General features: G+C 46.2%; 1 protein-coding gene across 13 annotated transcripts in view; it reads left to right on the top strand.

Annotated features, from left to right (window-relative positions):
- FILIP1 (filamin A interacting protein 1) overlaps positions 1-20,241 on the top strand; it is a 206,951-nt gene that overhangs the window by 119,674 nt on the left and 67,036 nt on the right. For 12 of the 13 annotated variants that reach the window (XR_012126110.1, XR_012126109.1, XM_037012539.2 and 9 more), the window contains one exon: positions 1,213-1,491. The exons of the other annotated variant lie outside the window; for it this stretch is intronic. Coding sequence is in view for 10 of the 12 variants with exons in the window: in XM_037012538.2 (XP_036868433.2) it covers positions 1,213-1,491 (279 nt within the window). In the remaining 2 variants the exon portion in view is untranslated. The remainder of the gene's footprint in view (positions 1-1,212; positions 1,492-20,241) is intronic. 13 annotated transcript variants of the gene reach the window in all.

Genomic DNA, 20,241 nt, shown 5'->3' on the forward strand with positions numbered 1-20,241 from the left:
GCTGCACCTTGCATCCTGGCCTCGGAGTTCAGCCTGTTACCTGTCTGTCAAGCTCTTGTTCAGAGGCTGACAGATAATCTGTGAAGCACTTGTGATGGACGGAATGACTCGAATGTGCCCCCCATGGGACAAGTGGACAGCTGATTTTTCTTTTTCCTTTATTTTACCTCAAAATATTTTTTAAAACTTTGATTTTGAAATTGATCTGTTTTCTTCCAGTTCTTTGTGTTCCTATTACCGTAAGTGACTGACATTTAAAAAAAAACCTGATTCTGAAGAAGAGGCTATGGAAAGACAGAATTCTAGACCCCTAAAATCTACACCACGTCTTCCCTTGGCTTCCCTTTCCCCCGTCCTTTTCAGACCCCCTCTGCCCTGCGCGGATCTCCCTGCACATTGTGACTTCCAACTGGTTCCTGGCAGGGTTTGAGGTCTGAATTCTCTGATAGCCTTAATTTAGAATCACTTTAAAAAAAAATAACCTTTCTCTTTTACAACAGCTTTATATTTACAGAATTATTGCAAAGATAGTACTGGGGGTCCCCATGGGGTCTCCATATCCAGTTTCTTCTATGATCAGCGTCTTACATCAGTTTGGTACATTTGTCAAAACTAACAACCAATGTTGATACATTATTACTGACTGAAGTCCATGATTTATTCATATTTCCTGTTTTCCCCTAATGTCCTTTTTCTGTTCCAGAGTCTCACCCAGGATGCCATACTACACTTAGCTGTCATGTGTCCTTAGGCTTGTCTTGGCTGGGACATTTTTTCAGATATTCCTTGTTTTTGGTAACCTTGATAGTTTTAAAGATTACTGGTTAAGAATTTTGTCAATTGTCTCTCCACTGGGGTGTCTCTGGTGTTTTCCTCATTATTAGACTTGGATAATGTTTTTGGGGAGGAAGACCACGAAAGTAAAATGCCATTCGAATGCCATCGTATCAGAGATTCGTACCTCCAGCATGACTTGGCACAGTTGGTGCTGAGCTTGTTTGTTCGGCTTGGTGTGTTTCTCAGGTTAGAATCACACTTCCACTTTTTCTTGAAGATTTTGATGACACATTCATTAAAGTTCTAAGGAAACTAACTGGGACTGATCTTTGCTTTTTCTGTATTGGTGGTGGTTTAAAGACGCTGTAAGTTTCTAAGTAGACAAAAGTAATTTCAGTGGTGGTAACAACATCTTCTCTTTTTCATGTATCGTAGGTGGGAATGAGATCCCGAAACCAGGGCGGGGAAAGTTCCCCCGGTGGGCAGATCTCCTGCCCCAAGTCTTCTACCATCAGCAATGCTGATGGCAAGAGTCTCTCAGAAGACACCAGAAAGAACAGGTCCCACAGGGAGGAGGAGGACGGCGTGGCCTCAGGAACCATCAAACGGCATGTGAGACCGTCCGGAGAAGGCGAACGGCAGAGCGCGCAGTCCCTGGAGCTGTCCAAGGAGGACCTCATCCAGCTGCTCAGCATAATGGAGGGGGAGTTACAGGTAGAGTTGGATCTTCCCAACACTGTCCCTAGTCCCCAGGCCATGAAATTAGAGACCGTGAGTCTGCCCCCCTCACTGCACTGTGCCCGTCATGGGCCGGGGGGTTACATTTCTCTTATTCACCTCTGCATCCCTAATGCCTGGCACAAGTTTGCACCGAATAAATACTTGTTGAATGAACAAAGAAGTGAATAGATGCTGATTCCAACTTCAAGCTTCTAGAAACAGAACATTGCTTCATGATATGACTTTGGTAAGAATTTAACACAGGCCTCTCTTCTCAGCAGTAGGTAATCACTGAGGTTAAAAAACTCATGCGGCCATTGTTGAAAACTATAGGAAAGTCCCGATTATTAGAAGGCAGAATTAAGATCAATCATTGCTTTTGTTTTTTTCTAGAAGGTAGAATGAGACAGAAAGATAAAATGATAGCGGGAAAGAGAGGGAGAGAGAAACAAGGAAAGAAGAAAAAGGCTTTGTTTAAATCAGCCTTGTTTCTCATATTTTGGTATCTTTCACCTTTAATTTTCTACAATGTCACTGGGGTTAAGATATACATAAATGAGCGGACTTGTTTTGTGGAGATCTAATGCTTTCACAAAGCATTGTCAAGTATGTTATTTGGGTGTCATGAAAATGTGCGCATGATTGTCTCCATTTTTTGATGAGGAAACTGGGGCCCAGAAGGCTTAAGGATTTGCTCTGGTCTCATCTTTGGCCTCCTGATCCCGTGCCCCTCGCACGGGCCTTACTCACCGGCCTTCTGGGGCTCCCGAAGGCGGGGTCCCCCATTCAGTGAATGTTGTTAGGGACCCAGCAGGGAGTTGGGATTCCTGAGTTTCTGAGCCCTGGACGATTGTATTTCTGGAAGTGGGGAAACAATAACTTATTTTTGAGGAAAGGATGACTTCAGAATAAAGTTGCTGTTTTCCTTTTTGTCTTTGTTAGGCTCTTAGCTTGTATGAGCCTCTAGGGGAATAGAACAATTGCGTGGGGTGAAGCATCTGTTTGGTCCTGTTCACATCAGAGGTATTATTTGCAGCCTACCCTAAACTAGGGTGGGCTAGCCCGCTCTGATCCTGTCCACATCTGTGTGTGTGCACAGATAAGGAAACCCTGGGGTAAGAGAAATAGAAATACAGAACTCAAATTTTTAAAAACAAACAAACATGGTTGAGCTTACCATTTACGGGCTGAGAAAAATCACATTTGCATTTCACAGCAAAAGATGAAATTCTCCAGAGCACCACTATTACTAAAAATAGCTTCACCCCTCCCAGAAATGTGGTTTCGATGTTGTGCCTATTAACATTCATTGTGTAAAGAGACAGAATCTATTCACCCACTTTTGAAGCTGCCCCCAGCAGACAGCTGTGGGCCTCAGTAGGAGGTACTGTGGCTGTCCGGGCCATCGTCACAAAGCGATGTCACCGGCTCATCGCTCTCCAGGCACGGCGGTCTGTGTGAGGCCCATGGCTCTTCCAGATTCACATTTCTGCAGAAGGCTGTCCTGTCACGGGGGTGCAGGGAGGTATTGAAGATTCATGTGGCTTTCATGGACATGGTGTTGTCAGAGAAGGTTCCAGAGCCTGGGCGTGCGAAATATAAGCCCACACATCCAGGGCATTAAAGAAATCAGCCAGAAGCTTCCAAAGAAAGCTTCTGATTAATGGAAGATACCCTGCCTTACACAATAGATATATTTCGGAGCAGCAATAAATAAATAAAATGTGTAAGATATTTGGGGGAGAAGCAGTGAAGGAAAAGAGAAACAAAGGACTTGGTATCCTTAGGAATTCCATGGTGCGTTCATTTGCAAAGCAAACAGTCCATCCTCCATATATTTAGACACACACGCATTATATGTATGTTACTTGTAAATGAAGATTTTGCAATCTTAGATTTGTTAGGATGAGAGTGTTCCTATGTCAGAGCTGCAGATAGATGTTCCTTAGCAGACGCCTGTCATGAGCATCACCATGTGGGGGGTATGTGTGGAAGTAAGAGGGGGAGGCAGGGGGTGTTAGCAAATCAGAGTGGGCTGGTGAAAATGTGGCAGCTATGTGCCAGGTTTGTCAGATTAGAGATACAGAACAATCTGTCTAGAATTTTGGCGCTGGGAAGGGAGGCAGGGCTCTACCTCGAGAGGTAAGTTCCCCTCGGCTCAGGCCTATGGGTCATCTGGCTTGATGTGTGGAACTTGGAGAGTTGCCCCCCGACCTTCAAAGACCACTGTTGCTCTCCCTTTATGGGGCGGTGGCACGTGACTCAAAGACCCCACGGCGCAGGTGTGGTCCAAGGTTTGGTGAAATACCGGGGCTGACAAGCATGTTTCGGTGTCTCCTCCATCCCCTGTAGATCAGAGACGCGCCCGAGCCCGCGCAGGGCCCCATCCAAACTCCCTCCCAGGGCACCGCCCCTCCGGCGTGGCATCTGCACCCTGGGGCTGTCCAGGGTGGGCCCAGGACCCTCATATGTGTCTTTGCCTCCAGAATTTCTTTCAAGTAGATTCATATTGTGAACACCAGGGCCAAAGCCATTTCGTGACAAGGTGAGACTTTTTTGGGTGGAGAAGTCGAGGCAGGTGTGTGTCACATCGGGAGGTAGAGCATGACCTGAGCCCCGAGGGTCACTGCGACCTGGACGGGAAGGAGGCGGGGGCAGCGCGCGGGCGCCGCACGGTCGGGCCCAACACGACACGGGCTTCGTGCTCACCGGTCCGGGAAGGTCGCGCCCTGGGCTCCTGGGGACTGGAACCACCGGTCAGTGCAGAAGGGGGACCTGCGGAGGAAAGGGCTCACACCGGAGAACCGGACAGGGGGACGGTCCCCAGGGCCGGTGGCCTCCGTCTGTGCCGTTGGTTGTGTGACATGTGCGAGGGTTTGCTGAGCAGACGGTGTAACCAGCGCGCCCTTCCTTCTACACTGACTGTGCGGCATCGGCGGGTCTGCTCCGGTGCGCTGGGCAGTGCCGCCCTCCCCGGGCGTTTGCATGCAGGGGTCTTGTCGACGACTGGCGGCCCCGCGGTCTTTGTCCAGGGGAGGGACCCGTCCCGGGCTTTTCGGCCACCGCCTGCAGTTTCCGCGCGAGGCCTGGTGGACGCGCCTGTGCTGAACTGTCCTGCGGGCGGGGTTTCCACCACCCTTGTCCCTGGCCGCTTCCGACAGCGGGACTTTCTAATAAACGGGGACATTTTTACTCCCTGGATGAAAAACTGGTCACACATTTTCCAGACTAAACTGGAAACAGAGGCACCCAGACCATCGCTTGGGTGCCATGATCTATTTCCCCTTGTATTTGTCCAAGAATAACCTTTGAAAGAAGCCAGCCAATTTGGCTGTCCTAAAAACGACAAGAGTTCGAAGGATATGGTACTAACATCAAAAAGCCATAGTATGGAAAACTTGGCAGAAGGATATTTTTGTAAAATAATTCTAAAAGAGGATACTAATTCTTTTTCTTGGTGCAAAAAAAAAATTAACCTAATTTGTATAGGAAATTTGCTTGGTGTGTCCACTTGAATGCATTTCAGGAAAACCAGTCTCAAACTGGGTTTCACTCTCCCCTGTCCTTGTAACCAGCTCTCTTCTACCTAAGGGGGCCCGCCCCGAGACCCGGGCAGTGGGACTGCGTGGTCACCACTGCCCCCCTGGCTTCAGTTCTCTCTGGACTGAGTCCCAGGCCGTCATCCTCATGTCGGGGAACCTACCCACAGCTTGGGTCCCTGGCAGAAGAAGGTGTTGTATTTTAAAGGTAATTGTTGAAAGAGGTTAAAGGATTCTAAGATCAGAAACGAGCAGGGTCCAGGATATAAGAAGGAGCAGAGATTTTTGGTGATGCAGTCTTGAAGGAGGGAGGGAATCAAAGGTATGTTTTGGGGGCTGACCTTGGGATTTTGACCCGAAAAAGAGGGAGGCCCTTCATCTTCTGCGACAGAGGTAGGGAGTAAGAGTGGATGGGCATGAAGAAGACGCTTGAAGCCGAGGGGTGGGCAGCTGAGGGAGATCTCCCCAAGCCTCAGTGTTCTCAGCAAGGAAAAGACAACGTTATGTTCTGCTGAAAATGAGGAGCTCTGGGCCCAGCAGCGGTGTGAAGGATGATTATGTGCACACTGCCCCGCTGCTGAGCGGGGTGGGGCAGGAAGGTGCCCGGGGACATTAGGGGCATCAGTGTGTGGAGGTAAGGAGTCCGCCTGCAGCGGCGCCCTCTGCTGGGAGGCACATGTCACAGAGACCTGGATCTAGGGGTGCAGCTGCCCAAGTGGGTGCAGTGGAAGGACAGAGTGAAAGAAGTGCACTTTGTGGGTGAAACGGTGCTCAGCAAGGAGGAGATACTGGGAGGAAGGAGCAGGCCAGTGGGAGGACCGGCAGGAGGGGCTGGACGGATGCGCAGCTGGGCCGCCTGCAGGCGCCGTCCATGTGGCACAGTCTTGGCCCTGCGTGGTCGCGGGCGGTGCTGGGAGCAGGCGCAAAGGCCCTGGAGTGTGTGAGATGAACTGTGTCTGAAACAATCAAACTGTGCATGCCTTTTTTTACCCATGGAACGTAAATTCCCGGCTTTGAGTTCTGTGTATGAAATACTGAGGATCCTGGCAGCATAATAGGAGTGTGACAGGCTGAACAACAGAGATCACCAGTGATGATTCCACGGGTGACTGGTTGCAGTGCCATTGTTGAGCTGGTGGTTGAAAACTTTGAAAAGTGAAGTAAAATCTTCCCCTTAGGTGCATTTTTCTGGTTTTTGCTATTAATTTATATAAAATGTTTTTATAGTTATCACATTTCTCTAGTGGTAAGATGCAGAGCTGTGTATCTAGACCACAGGGAATTTGAGCTGAGGTGTCACCATACAGGCACCGTTTACAGCTGCTGGCAGCTGACATAGTTCGCAGATTCCTGGACTAGCCTTTCACCTCTTTTTCATTCCCTCCTCGCTTCTGATCAGTTCCTGTGACACTCCTGAAAGTCAGTGGCCAAAGACTTAGTAAAGAATGGTCCATTTTTAGGCACTTCCTTCCTCTGATCTTCCCGTCTCAGCCCCAGGGGTCCTCGGTGATGGAGGTCTGCCTGCTGCTGCAGGCTTTGTCCTGAGCCCTGTGGGATCTGTGACATCCTCGGATCTGCTAAATGCAGACAAGATGTGGAATATTTTTCTTTGCAAAGCTAACTGGACCAGGTGCGATTTGAAATCTGACTTCATAAGCATCATGTCAACCAGCCACAGATCAGCCTCAAAACACATCAAGGGTTCAAAGAGATGAATATCACACTGCTGTTAACAAATGCTCTTATCGAAATCATCTGTGTTTAAAAGATAAATCAGGGCACTGGTGTAAACCGTTGAAACCATTTCACTAATACTACTGCATACTTGGGAGAAAGGCCCTAAACTGATTCAAGGAGAGTTCTCTTGCTGGGTCTTTTCTGCTAACACATGATCCTTGCTGTGGGCGTGGTCTTGTGCTGGAACAATGTATATGTTTATGTTGGCAGGAAAGAACTTCTATGGACCTTTCCAAACAGCAGCCATTAATCTCCAGCAATACTTACTCACATGTGAAACATTTCCTGATCAAGGGCCTGAAAGGAAACAAGAAACAATGTGCACAAATTTTAGCAAACTCCGCTTTCCCCTGCCTTTTTAGAGTAGTAATAATGAAAGCACTTTTGTAAGTCCACAGTTCTGTGGCAAGTAGGGAATTTATGGGAAAACCAGTGATAAATAAAGGGTTTGTATGTTCCAGGGCAAATGCAGAAAATGGTCTCATGGGCTGAAAACCAACATTTGCATCAAGGAGTGTCCTTTGAACAGTGGCTTACTGCTTTGGAACCTTACTGGGGTCTGCTGTGGGATGGCATATTATAGCCCACTGCCACCTTGAAACAGTGAAAAGAAGGTATATATGACATATATATATATAATTTTTTAAATTAGGAAGCTTTTTTCTTGGCCTGAAGAAAAACTATGTGTAAGATGAACTGCATTCTGAAACAATCAAACTGCATGCTTTTTTTCCCCCATGGAATGTAAATTCCCAGCTATGAGTTTTGTGGATAAAATGAGAGTTCCTGTGCCCAGGATTCTCACCTGGCCCTGGTTGGCTAGCTCACTGCACAGGTGTGGGCAATGCGTGGTTATTCACTCTATATAAAGAGCTCCGCCCAGTGCTCTGGGCGACATGGTGGCAGGGCTGCAAGGCTGCAGGAGAGCAGAGCGGAGGCTGGAGTGGTGGCAGCGCCGAGGACAGAGGCCCAGAGGACGGCTGTGCGGGATGACTGTGCAGGCAGAGGGGCCCAGGGGCAGAAACTGGCTTGCTGCATGCAGACTTGCTTTGAGGGGATGGGATTTTAGTGATTGACTTGCCACTGTGGAAATGAAGTTGGGTGTAACCCTTTCACCCCAAGAACGTTTTACTCCCATTTTCTTTGGTCACATTGAATCTATAGTGAATTTGCCCAGGGCTGAAACCCATTGGCAGGACAAGTTTACAAAGGACTATCACGTGAGGGCAGGCGGATCCCTGCTGCACACAGAATGTGAGCTTTGAGTGTTTGTTATCTCTGCAGGATCTGACATGACTTGTTTATAGGTGGTTGTGGCATAATATGTCAGCCTGGCTGCAAAATACTTTGGCAAAGACTTCTAGGAAGAAACTTACACATCGTGGCCAGGAGAGACCCGTGGGGTCTCTGAAGAGCTGAACACAGGAAGCCCTGAACATCGCGCTTCTTTCTCTCCAGAGCTGTAACTGCTGAAGTGGAGGGAACGGAGGGTCCCCGTCACCGGTGAGGGATGCAAGGGGTTGTAAGGTCCCATCTCCGCCTGAGTGTCCTTGCCCCGGCTCGCTGCTGTCTACCGAGCAGCAGGAGGTGGATAACCACCCGGCCATTCCTGTTGATCATCTACCGCCTGTGACGCTGATTCAGCTGACAAGGGAATTGCAAAATACCTGCTCGGTTGTGGAGGGCACATGGGGGCAGGAGCGAGAAATTAGCCACCGGGTTCCTGACCTCAAGTAAATGGAGAGAGGCGATCTCCGGTGTACTGTTCCATGCCGGCAGCCTACCCGCCTTCCCCACGGCCTGTTGCGATAGAGCCTCCTCACTGGTGCGCCCGTCCTCTGGTCTTGTCACCCGTGATTCTCCATGTCACAGCAAGAGTAGGCTTTTTAAAATACAGATCAGTCAGATCTTTCCTTTGCTTAAGACACTCAGAGGCTCTGTGTTGCTCTGAGAGGCTTTTATGGACTGGCTGCTGCTTGTTGCTACAGCCTCATCTCTCACTGCGTCCCGCATCTGTCTCCCTGTCATCTTGACGTCTCTGCGGACTGCGGAATAATTCCCGCCTTCAGGAATGGTTGAGAGCCTCTTCTTACTGGGGACTGTTCCTTTCATTATGTATTGTGCAAATAATGAGAAAGAAAAGGCACTAATATTCCACACGTTCAAGCTTGGCTAATGGGAGCAGTACATTGATTCTATTCAATGGATTTTGTTCTGCTTTTTTTTAATGTTTGCACATCGTGCAGGTCATTAGGCAGTGAAAGCTGTTCTCCGTATGCCTACTGTTAGGTTGGTGCTTAAAGCTTATTCCATTACTTGTTAAAACTTGCTCACATTTCTTCAAGGACTTGCTGGGAGAGGACTTCATTCTGTCCAGGTGTTCAGAGATTTCTATACTGTGATAGAGCGTCTTTCCTGTACCTCTTCCCAGGTGGTGGAGAATTACTGTGATTACAGGCTAAGGAATCATGTGATTATAAGACAAGTGTGTGAATGGAGCCAGGCTTCAATTCAGCAGAAAACTGAACTCAAAAATCAAGGCAAACATGAACATATAATCCTAGGAATAATGTTTTTATGTTATTAAAATGTTACATCGAAAATATTGTTCATGATTGAAGCAACAGTTTTATTATCTTTCATGGATTTTTTAAAACTGAAGTATAACTGACACATTACATTAGTTTCAGGTGTGTAATGTAATTATTCTACATTTGTATATAATGCAAAATGATCACTACAGTAAGTCTACTTATTTTTAAAAATTTTATTTAAAAATTTGAATGGTTAATTCATATATATGGTTTAAAAACTACAGAAAGATATAACATATGCAGATATATATTCTTGCTTTTTACACAAATGGAGCACATTATATGCACTGTTCTGCAGCTGGCCTATTTCAGATTATCAAATATGCCTTGGGAATTTTTCCCAATTAGAACATGTGGAGAATTTGCATTCTTTCCCGTGGCTGCAGAGGGTATGATAGTTCATGTACCTTACTTAGTGTGGCCCGTTGATGGACATTTGAGCTGTACCCTGTCTTTTGCTATGACCATCCACACCACATGGAAACATTACACACATATCTTATCACACATGTAAGTGTTTCTCTTGGCCATGTGCCAGCATTGGGAATATAAAGGTCAAAAGGCTGTAAATTTACAGTAGATTTTGCTAAGTTGCCCTTCCTAGGCTTTTCCCACACTCTTGCCAACACACAGATTATCAGTTCTACCAATCTGATGTTTTCACTTCCTCTGGTAATATGATAGGGGAATGGGTATCCTTGTAGTTCTCAGTTAAATTTCTCTTATGAGTGAGGACAAACATCTTTTCAAATGCTTTTAGATATGTTTGCATTTCCTTTTTCTGTGACTAGTCATTGCTTGTTTTTCTACTGGATTGTTGGTCTTTTGAATTTCTTTTTTAAATATAGCTGACATAAAATATTATGTTAGTTTCAGGTGTCATTTGACAAGTACATACATCATGAAATTCTCACCATGGTAAGTATAGTTACCATCTGTCACCATACAAAGTCATTATAATATTATTGACTGTATTCCCCATGCTGTACTTTATATCCCCATGACTTGTTTATTTTATAACTGGAAGTTTCTGTCTCTCGATCCCCTTCACCTATTCCCCCAGTCCCTACCCTTTCCCCTCTGGCAAACACCAATTTGTTCTTTGTATTTATGAGTCTGTTTCTGTTTTGTTTTGTTCTTTAAAATTCCACATATAAGTGAAATCATACAGTATTTGTCTTTCTGACTTATTTCACTTATTTCATAAAGCTCTCATCCATCCATGTTTCTCAAATGGCAAGGTTTCATTCTTTTTTGTGGCTGAATAATATTCTGTTATGTGTATGTGTGTGTATATATATATGCCACATCTTCTCTATTCATTCATCTATCCTTAGATACTTAGGTTGCTTCCATATCTTGACTATTGTAAATAATGCTGCAGTGAACACAGGAGTGCATATATCTTTTTGAAGTGGTGTTTTTATTTCCTCATGTAAATGCCCAGAAGTGGAATTGCTTGTTCTTACAGTATTTCTGTTTTTAAGTTTTTGAGGAGCCTCCATACTCTTTTCCACAGTAGGTCCACACATTTACGTCACCACCAACGGTGCATGAGGGTCCCCTCCTCTGCGGCATCTTTAATAAGATGCCAACACTTATCATTTCTTGTCTTTTCGGCTCTAGCCGTTCTAACAGGTGTGAGGTGATATCTCATTGTGGTTTTGATTGCATTTCCTGGATGATTAGTGATGTAGAGCATCTTTTCATGTGCCTGTTGGCATCTACATGTCTTCTATGGAAAAATGTCTGTTCAGGTCTTATGCCCATTTTCTCACTGAATTGTTTATTTTTTTGTGTTGAGTAGTAGGGGTTCTTTATATAGTTTTGGTATGAACCCCTTATCAGATAAATCGCCTGCAAATCTCCTCTCCCATTTAGGAGGTCGCCTTTCTGTTCTGTCGATGATGCCCGTCACTCTGCAGAAGCTCTTTAGTTCGATGTCCTCCCAACTGTTTGTTTTTGTTTTCTTTACCCTTGCCTGAGGAGACAGATTCAGAAAAATATCGCTGAGGTCAATGTCAGAGAGCTTACTGCCTCTGTTTACTTTTAGGAGTATTATGGTTTCAGGTCTTACTTTTAGGTCTTTAATTCATTTGCAGTTTATTTTTGTACCTAGTGTAAAACAGTGATCCACTTACATTCTTTTGCATGTAGCTGTCCAGTTTTCCCAGATTGTTGGTCTTTTGTTGATTCAAAAGAGCTCTTTATATAGTAAATAAATTAGTTATTTGTCTGTGATACGAGTTGTAAATCAAACATTTTCCTATCTCACTTTTATTTTGACTTTGCTTTGGTATTTCTTGCTTTGCAGAATGTACTATTACTGTTATTAGTCAGACATCAATCTCATGGCTTCTGATTTGGATCAAATCTATTTCTGATAGCTTAGTCTACGATTTGTCTGTTTCATGCTCTGGTACCACAACATTTTAATTTTTACAGAACTATATGTTTTCATATATGGAAAGGCCTGTCCCTTCTCATCACACTTTTCTGAATTTTCCCAGCTATTCTTTTTTACTTTTGAGAGACGTGACTTTATAAAAAAGATTCTTAAGGGAATTTAAAAATCAGATATTTTCTTGTGGATATTTTTCATTGCTTGTGGTCATCAGAACCTCTATATATTAGGCACTTAAATATTTGCAGAATAACTAAAATTTTTAAATATCATTATCTTTTTACAAGTAGTGACTGTGGCATCTTACTACACTGATGGACAGTGACTGCAGTGGGGTGAGGGGGGACTTGATAATATGGGTGCATGTTGTAACCACATGTTGCTCATGTGAAACCCTCATAGGATTGTATATCAATGATACCTTAATAAAAAATGTCATTGTCTTTTTAAAATTTCACTCCTATGAACTCCAAACCAGTTTTAGTTTTATTATATTGACAGTGATTGAGTGCAGAGAAAGTGCAGAGATCCTGTCCTCTGAAGGCAGTTCTTTATTTACTTCCTTGCTTCTGGGTTGATGTGAACCCCCAGACATGGGACCCCCAGGCACGGGACCCCCAGACATGGGACCCCCGGACACGGGACCCCCAGGCACGGGACTCCCAGGCACAGGACCCCCGGACACGAGACCCAGCTCCCAGGCTTCGTGTGACCCAGACGAGCAGCGCTGGGGGTTGGGCGGAGGCGGTGACAGCGGCGGCGGGTCGGCGGCGGTGGGAAGTGCTCAGATTCGGTACAGATTCTGCAGGAGAGCTGATTGTGTTTGCTGGGCAGTTGAATGGGGGATGGGTGAGGAGGAGATTATCTCAGGCTGTCTCCAGGGCTGTTTGACTCAGAAGATGCGAAGGAAGCTGCCCCTGCGTGAGATGGAGAAGCTGCAGGTGGACCGGCGCAGACAAGCAGAGACCAGAAGGTAGTTGTGCATGTGTGACGTTTGAGATGCTGCTAGACATTCGAGTTCAGAGGGATGCCCAGGAGGCACCTGGCTCTGCAGCTGGGGTTCAGGAGAAAGGCCTGGGCTGGAGTCGTTGGTTTGGGAGTCACCTGTGTGTAGGTGGCATTTAATACCATGAAACAGTGAAATCATGAAGAAAATAAATTTAGATAGAGAAGATAAGTTGTTCAAGGACTGAGCCCAGGGAATCTGATCAATGAGAGGTTGGGAAGATGAGGACTCAGCACAGGAGAATGAGAAGGAGCAACCAGAGAGACAGAGGGAAATCGGCAAGTAGGGTGTTTTGAAGTCAAAGTAAAGAATTTTTCAAGGTGGTGAAAAGATCGCAGGTGTCAGATGCTGCTGGCGGATCAAGGAAAACACGGGCTGAGAACGGACCGTTGCATTAGCAGCAGGGAAATCATGGTTTGCCTCGAGAAGAGAGAGGTCGTTGGAGTGACGGAGCCATGCTTGACTGGAGTGGGCTCAGATAAGTCCCGCACATTTGGAAGGAGAGAATATTGGAGGCAGTAAGAATAGGCACCTCTTTCTTTGAGTTTTGTTGTAGAAAGGAGGAGTAAAATGAAGTGGGAGCTGTAGGATCAAGAGAAGGTAGAAATAACAGTATGGTTGCATGCTGATGATGAGCTGGGGAGGAAATACTGATGATGGGCACAAGGCTGGAGCTGTGTCCTAGGCACTAACGAGACAGTGGGATCTAATGGGAAGTTGAAAGTTTGGCATTAACTAGGAACACAAGCTGTTCGCATCTAGCAGTAGAAGGAGGTCATATCCTCGTACAGAGATGCGCACAGCCACTGTATGGGGATGGTGGGAGGTTGTGGAAGTTCTGTAATTATTCCACTTTTCTTGGTGAGTTAGGTAATAAGGGGGAAGGTGTGTGAAAGATTTGATAAGAGAGAAGTTATAAAATAGAAGTATATAAGAATGTACTAGAGAAATACGGTGTGATTTCTTGGTAGTATTAAGAGCCCAGTTAAAGTTAGTGATCATGAATTTAAAGTGAGATCCATGGGCAGGACGTGTGTTCTCTACGTAAGGGTACAAGCATTAGAGATGGAATTTAACCAAGAGTCAGATTTAACCAAGGCCATAGTTTGACCAAGGAGGTATAATGAAGTCAGCGAAGGAGCATGAAATTGAGGATGTATGGAATTGAAATTGGGGCTGAATGAGAAGAAAAAGGAGCACGTGGTGGGAGGGTGGGTGAAGGCCAGGGAAAAACAGTAGATCAAAGAGTTATTAGATGTGGGGTTCTAGAAGGAGTGAGCTGAAAATATAGGAGATGTTGAAATTAGGTTGGTTGTAAGTTTTGGTAATAATGACAAGGACCAGAGTGTGACTGTAGACGTGAGGGACTGATGCTGTGTGAAGGAGAGTTCTTAGAAGAGAGAATTCAGGGAACTGGGAGGTCAGGGTGTCAAAATAATCATCTAAAGGAATATTGAAATCACCAAGAAATTTGACACGAGTAGTGTTAGAGAGAGCAGCGCAATCCAGGAGCTAAATCTTCAGGGATGGAGGGGACTAAATGGCCAGGGGGTGTGACTGGCACAAGATGACAAAGAGAAAGGATGCAAATTGATACTATCATGAGATTCGAAGGTAGGACATTTTAGGGAAGAGGGAAGAGAATGATCTGGAAGCAGTGCCCTGGAGCAGAGAATGATCTGGAAATAGTGGAGCAAGGCAAAAATCCACCCCCACCTGCAGGCCCGCTGGTACAAGGAAAATGGGAGGGAACACCCGTTTCTCGTGAGGACGCTTGGGGAAGCGGGATCCTCCAAGGGCCGGGTTCCCTTAGGGAAGTGGCCCTCAAACTTGGCCGCAGATCCTGGCCACACTTCAGACCAATTAAATAACAGCTTCTGGAACTAGGAGGCAAGTATCGGTATGTTTTTAAGCTTCACACAGTTTCAATGTACAGCCAAATGTGAGAATCACTGCCTTAGAGCAAAGAGGTAAAGGGAACATTCTTAGAGGAGTCTGTAGACTTAGAAGTGACTTGTGGTTGAATGTGAGTTTGACAGCATTTCAGGAGATGGGGACAGGTGAGGTCCAGGGTCAGAGAAGGTGACGCTAGGGCCACATGCAGACTTGAGTCTGGGAGGTGATGGGGATGAGTTTTTGCTGGATTTTGCTTGTAGCACCTAAAGCACCAGGGCCTCCACTTCAGCAGCTGTGAAATCAGAAGTACATGACTGTTTCCTTTACGCTTTGGTGAGTCCTTGGGGCCGTGGCTGCAAGAGCAGCGCCAGCTACATCAGAAACATGGTGGGTAAGCCATCTTGGGATGTGAACCTTCAGGATGGGTCCCCGTGGATCTGGGGCCATCCATGGCGTGGCCACTGGGGCTTCCATGGGACAGTGCGAGCCCCTGTTGCTGCAGCTCCATGTTGTCTTGCTGAATTAGCCCCTGGGATTGAGCATGTGTGAAGAATGGCTGCCCAGAGAGGGGATTCAGATGACACACTCATTGGGAGGAAATCTAGGGATATTACCATAATACTATTTAAGACCAGCCACTGTTGAACACTGAAAGGATGAGCTCAGCACTGAGAAATCTGGCAGCAGAGGCTGTCTGACCTCACCACCTGCCTTTTGCACTCAGTCATCCTCACCCCGAGTCCCTCTTACCACCGGCTTGGGGTGACAAGGCTCAGTGACGGCAGCTCAGATAAGGTTGCTCACCGCAGAGCCTCTGCAGAGGTCAATGTGTATCTGACGACAACATTTGGCAACGTAGACGAGGGGGACCATGAGCCATTTTGTTGACTCTATCGTAATCAGGGAAATTCTGTCCCTGAAAATTACCAACTATTAGGGTGAATTGTGGCCAGTGGTTCTTGGTCATTTATTATGAAAAAGCCAGTGCACTGGCAACATTATGGGAGCTAGTAAGGCAGAGGTCTTTTAGCATCAGGATGTGTCATGTCGTCAGATAAAGCTCACACTTAGGCCATCATGAAAAAAAAATTCCTAAGGGGCCGTGGGTAATGAGACCACGCCATGTAACATGCTTGACCAGAGTGCCCCCCACTTTGAATGGTGATTGGTTCTTGACAGGAGTTGCTGATGAGCTCATTAAAAAATTAAGTTCTTTTTTAACATCTTCCCTTAAGAAGTCTATGAAAAAATTGAATGGCTATAGGAACTGTAAGTAGGAAGAAAGCTTGCTATACATGTACTACTTTACATACACCGATCTGAGCATTAAGGTGCAAGTATCAAGTCAAGTATTTTGAGCTCAGTAACCATCTTCCTAAGGCTAATGGATAAATAATACGTTTGAATACACAGTCAAGTTTCAGTGATATGTCAAGTTACTTTTTTAGGGCATTGATTTTTTAGCACGCCAGGGATCCTTGAAGTATCCCCAATGGCATTCAAATGCTGGTTAAAAAATTGATTTGGTAAAAAAATTGCTCATTTCACATTTTTTAAATTAATTAATCAGCAAACAGGTTAATTCCTCCTTGAGATTGTTGCGGTGTGTTTACTAGTGTCTCAGTGTGATGGAGAGGCCTCTGGTCTAAGAGTCAGGACACCTGGGTTCTGACACATAGTCAACAGCCAGTGAGCTGTAGTTCTGGGGGAAATCACTGGCTTTTCTGAACCTCTGCTTCCTTAGCTGTAGATTAAAGGGTTACAGTTCTTCCTACTCTATATTCTATGATTTCATGAATCAGATATCCTGCCAAGGGTTGGAGCCATTTAAGTTGATCAAAACACAAAAATTAGAGTTAATCCTGCCTCGTGACTTTCCTCTGCTATCCCATGCTCTAGAACTTTCCTCCCATCCTCCCATCCAAAAGATGGCTGGATGAGCAATTAGCTGTAGGAATTACCTCCCCAGATCTAATTTCTACTGGAGTATAAAGTCCTACAAGCGTGGGATTATGTCCTACTCACATAGGAGCCATCCTAACAGAATAGCGAGTTTACACATAGCTTCTAAAATGAATGACTAGGACAGGAATGCATTTCTGAATGAATTAATAAATAAAAGGAAGGGAGGAAGGACAAAGGGGCGAAGGAAATAACTAAGCGCTCTGTCGGTGGTGTGTGCCGGGGCCAGGGGACAGAGGAGCAGCAGGCCGGCCTCCAACTTTCATCTAAAGGTGGGAACAGGACAATCAAAGAGACGTTTGCTTAAAATTTTATTAATTACTATAGGCATAATCACAGTAGAGATCTTTATTTCAATCAAATTCAGCAGTAAAATTCTAGTCCAGTGCAATTACTTGATCTTTCGCTTGGAATTTACTCATTTACTCCTGGTAATGGAGCTTGATCTAGACTCTGGGTTACAGACTCAGGTAAGAAGAATCGAGACAACCGAAGAATACTCAGCGGAGATGGACCTGTGCTAGGAGAGCCCATCGGTCTATTGGAAGCGCATATGCAAGGCTAAGCCGTCAGCTCTGGCAGAATGAGGGTGAGCTTCAATAGAAAGGATTTATTTCATTCTTCTTGAGCTTGCATTGTATTCGAATGAAAAGCAAAGTGTTCCACATTGGAGAGGCTCTATATTGCCATATATATGTGGAGAAGTCAGAAAGTAGAACAGTCAAGATGGCCAGCTCGGGACTTACACTGCCTGAACGTGCATCCTGACACCACCACCCATCGGCTTCTTGGTACCTGCCTCAGTTCCCTCATCTGTGAAACGGTGATAATAACAGTACCTATCTGGTGAGGTTGTTGTGAGGTTTAAATGAGATAATGTTAGCAAAGCACTTGGCACATTTCTTGGCATCCAGTAAACGCTCAGTAATATTAAGGAGACAGCAAGAGAGACCAAGGCAGAAAGAGAATGTGTGTGTGCTGATGTCTGTATTTATGTGTTTGTAGAGGAAAAGCAATTCTGAAAAGATCCAGTTCAAATTAGCCCCGAGGAGTGGAATTTGGGAGGCTGTGGCATATAACTTCACTTTTTCTTTAATGTTGAATCTGTAATGTTGATTTTTAAAAATCAATTCTTATTACATTGTAATTTTAAATCTTTAAAAAATTTGATAGTGGATCTAAAGAGATAATTTACCAAACTAAATTACAACAGAGAGAGTGCAATTTAAACTACTTTATGTAGAATCAAGGCAGGAAATGAGGCCATAAGTACTAATTCCTTTATTTGGGGGGGTGGCGGTGGCAATATCCAAAAGCATATCCAAATCTAAGAGCTTAATTAATCTGAGTTTGATAAGGCACTGCTGTTCCCCCCAGAGCTGAGGAAAGTGAGAGATCCCCAGGGTCTCCCCTTGTCACTCCTCCGCTGCCGGCGCCGGAAGTCGGGTGCCCTGGTCTGTCAGAGCCCCTCCTCCGCTGTGCGACAGCCGGCGTTGCTCAGCCCCCACCCCACCCCACCCCACCCCAGTCATACAGACAAGTAGAGCCTCTACATAATCTTGAAACCCAGCCGCATGGAGGGCAACATTTTCTGATGAACCGGCTCATTTGCTTTAAATCTACTACGAAGGCATAGGTGAGAACTCAAAATATATGGTTGCCAAGCGGGTAAATTCTTATCTCTTGTAAAGTTTAAGTACAATGAGTTGTAAGCTTGTATGGCCGGTAAATTTAAGTATTGGCTTTGCACCTTGTGGATAATCGAACACGGTTAGTGCTGGTTGAGGTCCCACCCCTCTGGCTGTAGATTCGCAAGATCCCCATGGGGCCTGCTCAGGAACGGCGATGCGTGCCCACGGGGCCTGCCTGGGGACGCGACGTGTGCTCGTGGGGCCTGTCTGGGGACGCGACGTGTGCTCGTGGGGCCTGCCTGGGGACGCGACATGTGCCCGTGGGGCTGCCCGGAGATGGTGATGCGTGCCCACGGGGCCTGCCTGGGGACGCGACATGTGCCCGTGGGGCTGCCCGGAGATGGCGATGCGTGCCCATGGGTCCTGCCTGGGGATGCGACATGTGCCCGCGGGGCCTGCTCAGGAACAGCGATGCGTGCCCGTGGGGCCTGCCCGGGGACGGCGATGCGTGCCTGTGGGGCCTGCCTGGGGATGTGATGTGTGCCCACAGGGCCTGCTCAGGACTGGCGATGCATGCCCACGGGGCCTGCTTGGGGACGCGACGTGTGCCCGCGGGACCTGCCCGGGGACGGCGATGCGTGCCCGTGGAGGAAGCTCTCCAGCTTTGCTTTGCACGCGTCATCTGCAGTGACCTTTAGAGCTTGCTGCCCGTTGAACCGAAGGTCTTGCTTGTGAATCCCAGAATAGTGCCCCAGTTCACTTTCTGTTACGTGATTACCACTGAACAAAAATACCGTTTTCAGTGTCCGAGAGAAAAAGGACTCGGCGCCCTGTGTCTGTAAGAGTTGCTGAAGGGCAAGCGGAGTTAATTCTTTGGGGGCCGTGCCTGAGTATTTTCTGGCGCAGAATCAAGCTTCAGATAATTAATTATGTCAGTGAAAAGCTCTGACGGCCTGTTCTCTTCAGGGAAAAGTGACGTCATCCGCAGAACCCTCCGGCAGTGAGGGAGGGACAGGCAGATGCCCACGAGGGTACGTGCACCTACTGCAAAGTGCACTGCGTGAGTCGTGCTCCCCCGGCTGCCTCCCCGCGGCGGAGGCTTGGCAAGGGCGTCTTGGCGGGTCGGAGGCGCCAGTTCACAGGATCGGGGCCACTGCCTCCTGCACTCTGGCCTGAAGAGAGAAGTGGGGCATTTTTAGGGAAGTTCCTAAAAGAATGACAGGGCTCAAAAAACGTTGGCAAGGCCGTGGTGAGGCGATCAGGTTCCGCCGTGTGGGCAGATGGAGCCAGACGGCGGTGGTACTGTTACCGCGACGCACACCAGTGAAGAAGCCGTCAGCAAGGTGTACGCAGGGCCTCTCCCCCTGCTGCGTTCTTACATTTCCACCCAAATCTGTTACTGACCCCCCACAGCAACTTGTGAGCAAGAATAAATATTTTGGAGTCAGATAACTCTGTTCCTATTGAATCAGGTGGCCTTGGGAAAATCATTTAATTTCTTTTAGGATTTTTTCAACTGTAGAATAGAGTTAAAAGAAATAATTTAAATAATAGCCCCAAAAAGAATTTTGTCCACACTACAGTGAAATGTAAGTATGGGCTGTTATTAAATGCAACTCTGTCCTTCTCTGCAAAATACGTTAGTTTCATATTGCACACATGGAGCCATGTGTATTAATTGGAATTTATGTTTACTTACACAGGCAATTTTAGGTCTGATAGAAAGTTCATTGTTTCAAAATTTCAGGTACCAGAGGACCAGAAATTCTACTATTGAAGATTTATTCCTCTGAGTTGAAACGACCCATTCCAGAACTTTGTTTTTAAAAAAAGTTTTATCAGGTTATCAAAATAAAATCAGTTCTGTAAAGAGCATTTAAAACGCGCATTCCCAGGGAGAGTGGGACTGTTTCCGGCAGGGGAAACTGGTTCTCTAGTGGTGGTGGTGGTGGTGGTGGTGAACGGGGGCAAAGAA

This window comes from Manis javanica, chromosome 16, assembly GCF_040802235.1.
Source record: "Manis javanica isolate MJ-LG chromosome 16, MJ_LKY, whole genome shotgun sequence".
Taxonomy (NCBI): domain Eukaryota; kingdom Metazoa; phylum Chordata; class Mammalia; order Pholidota; family Manidae; genus Manis; species Manis javanica.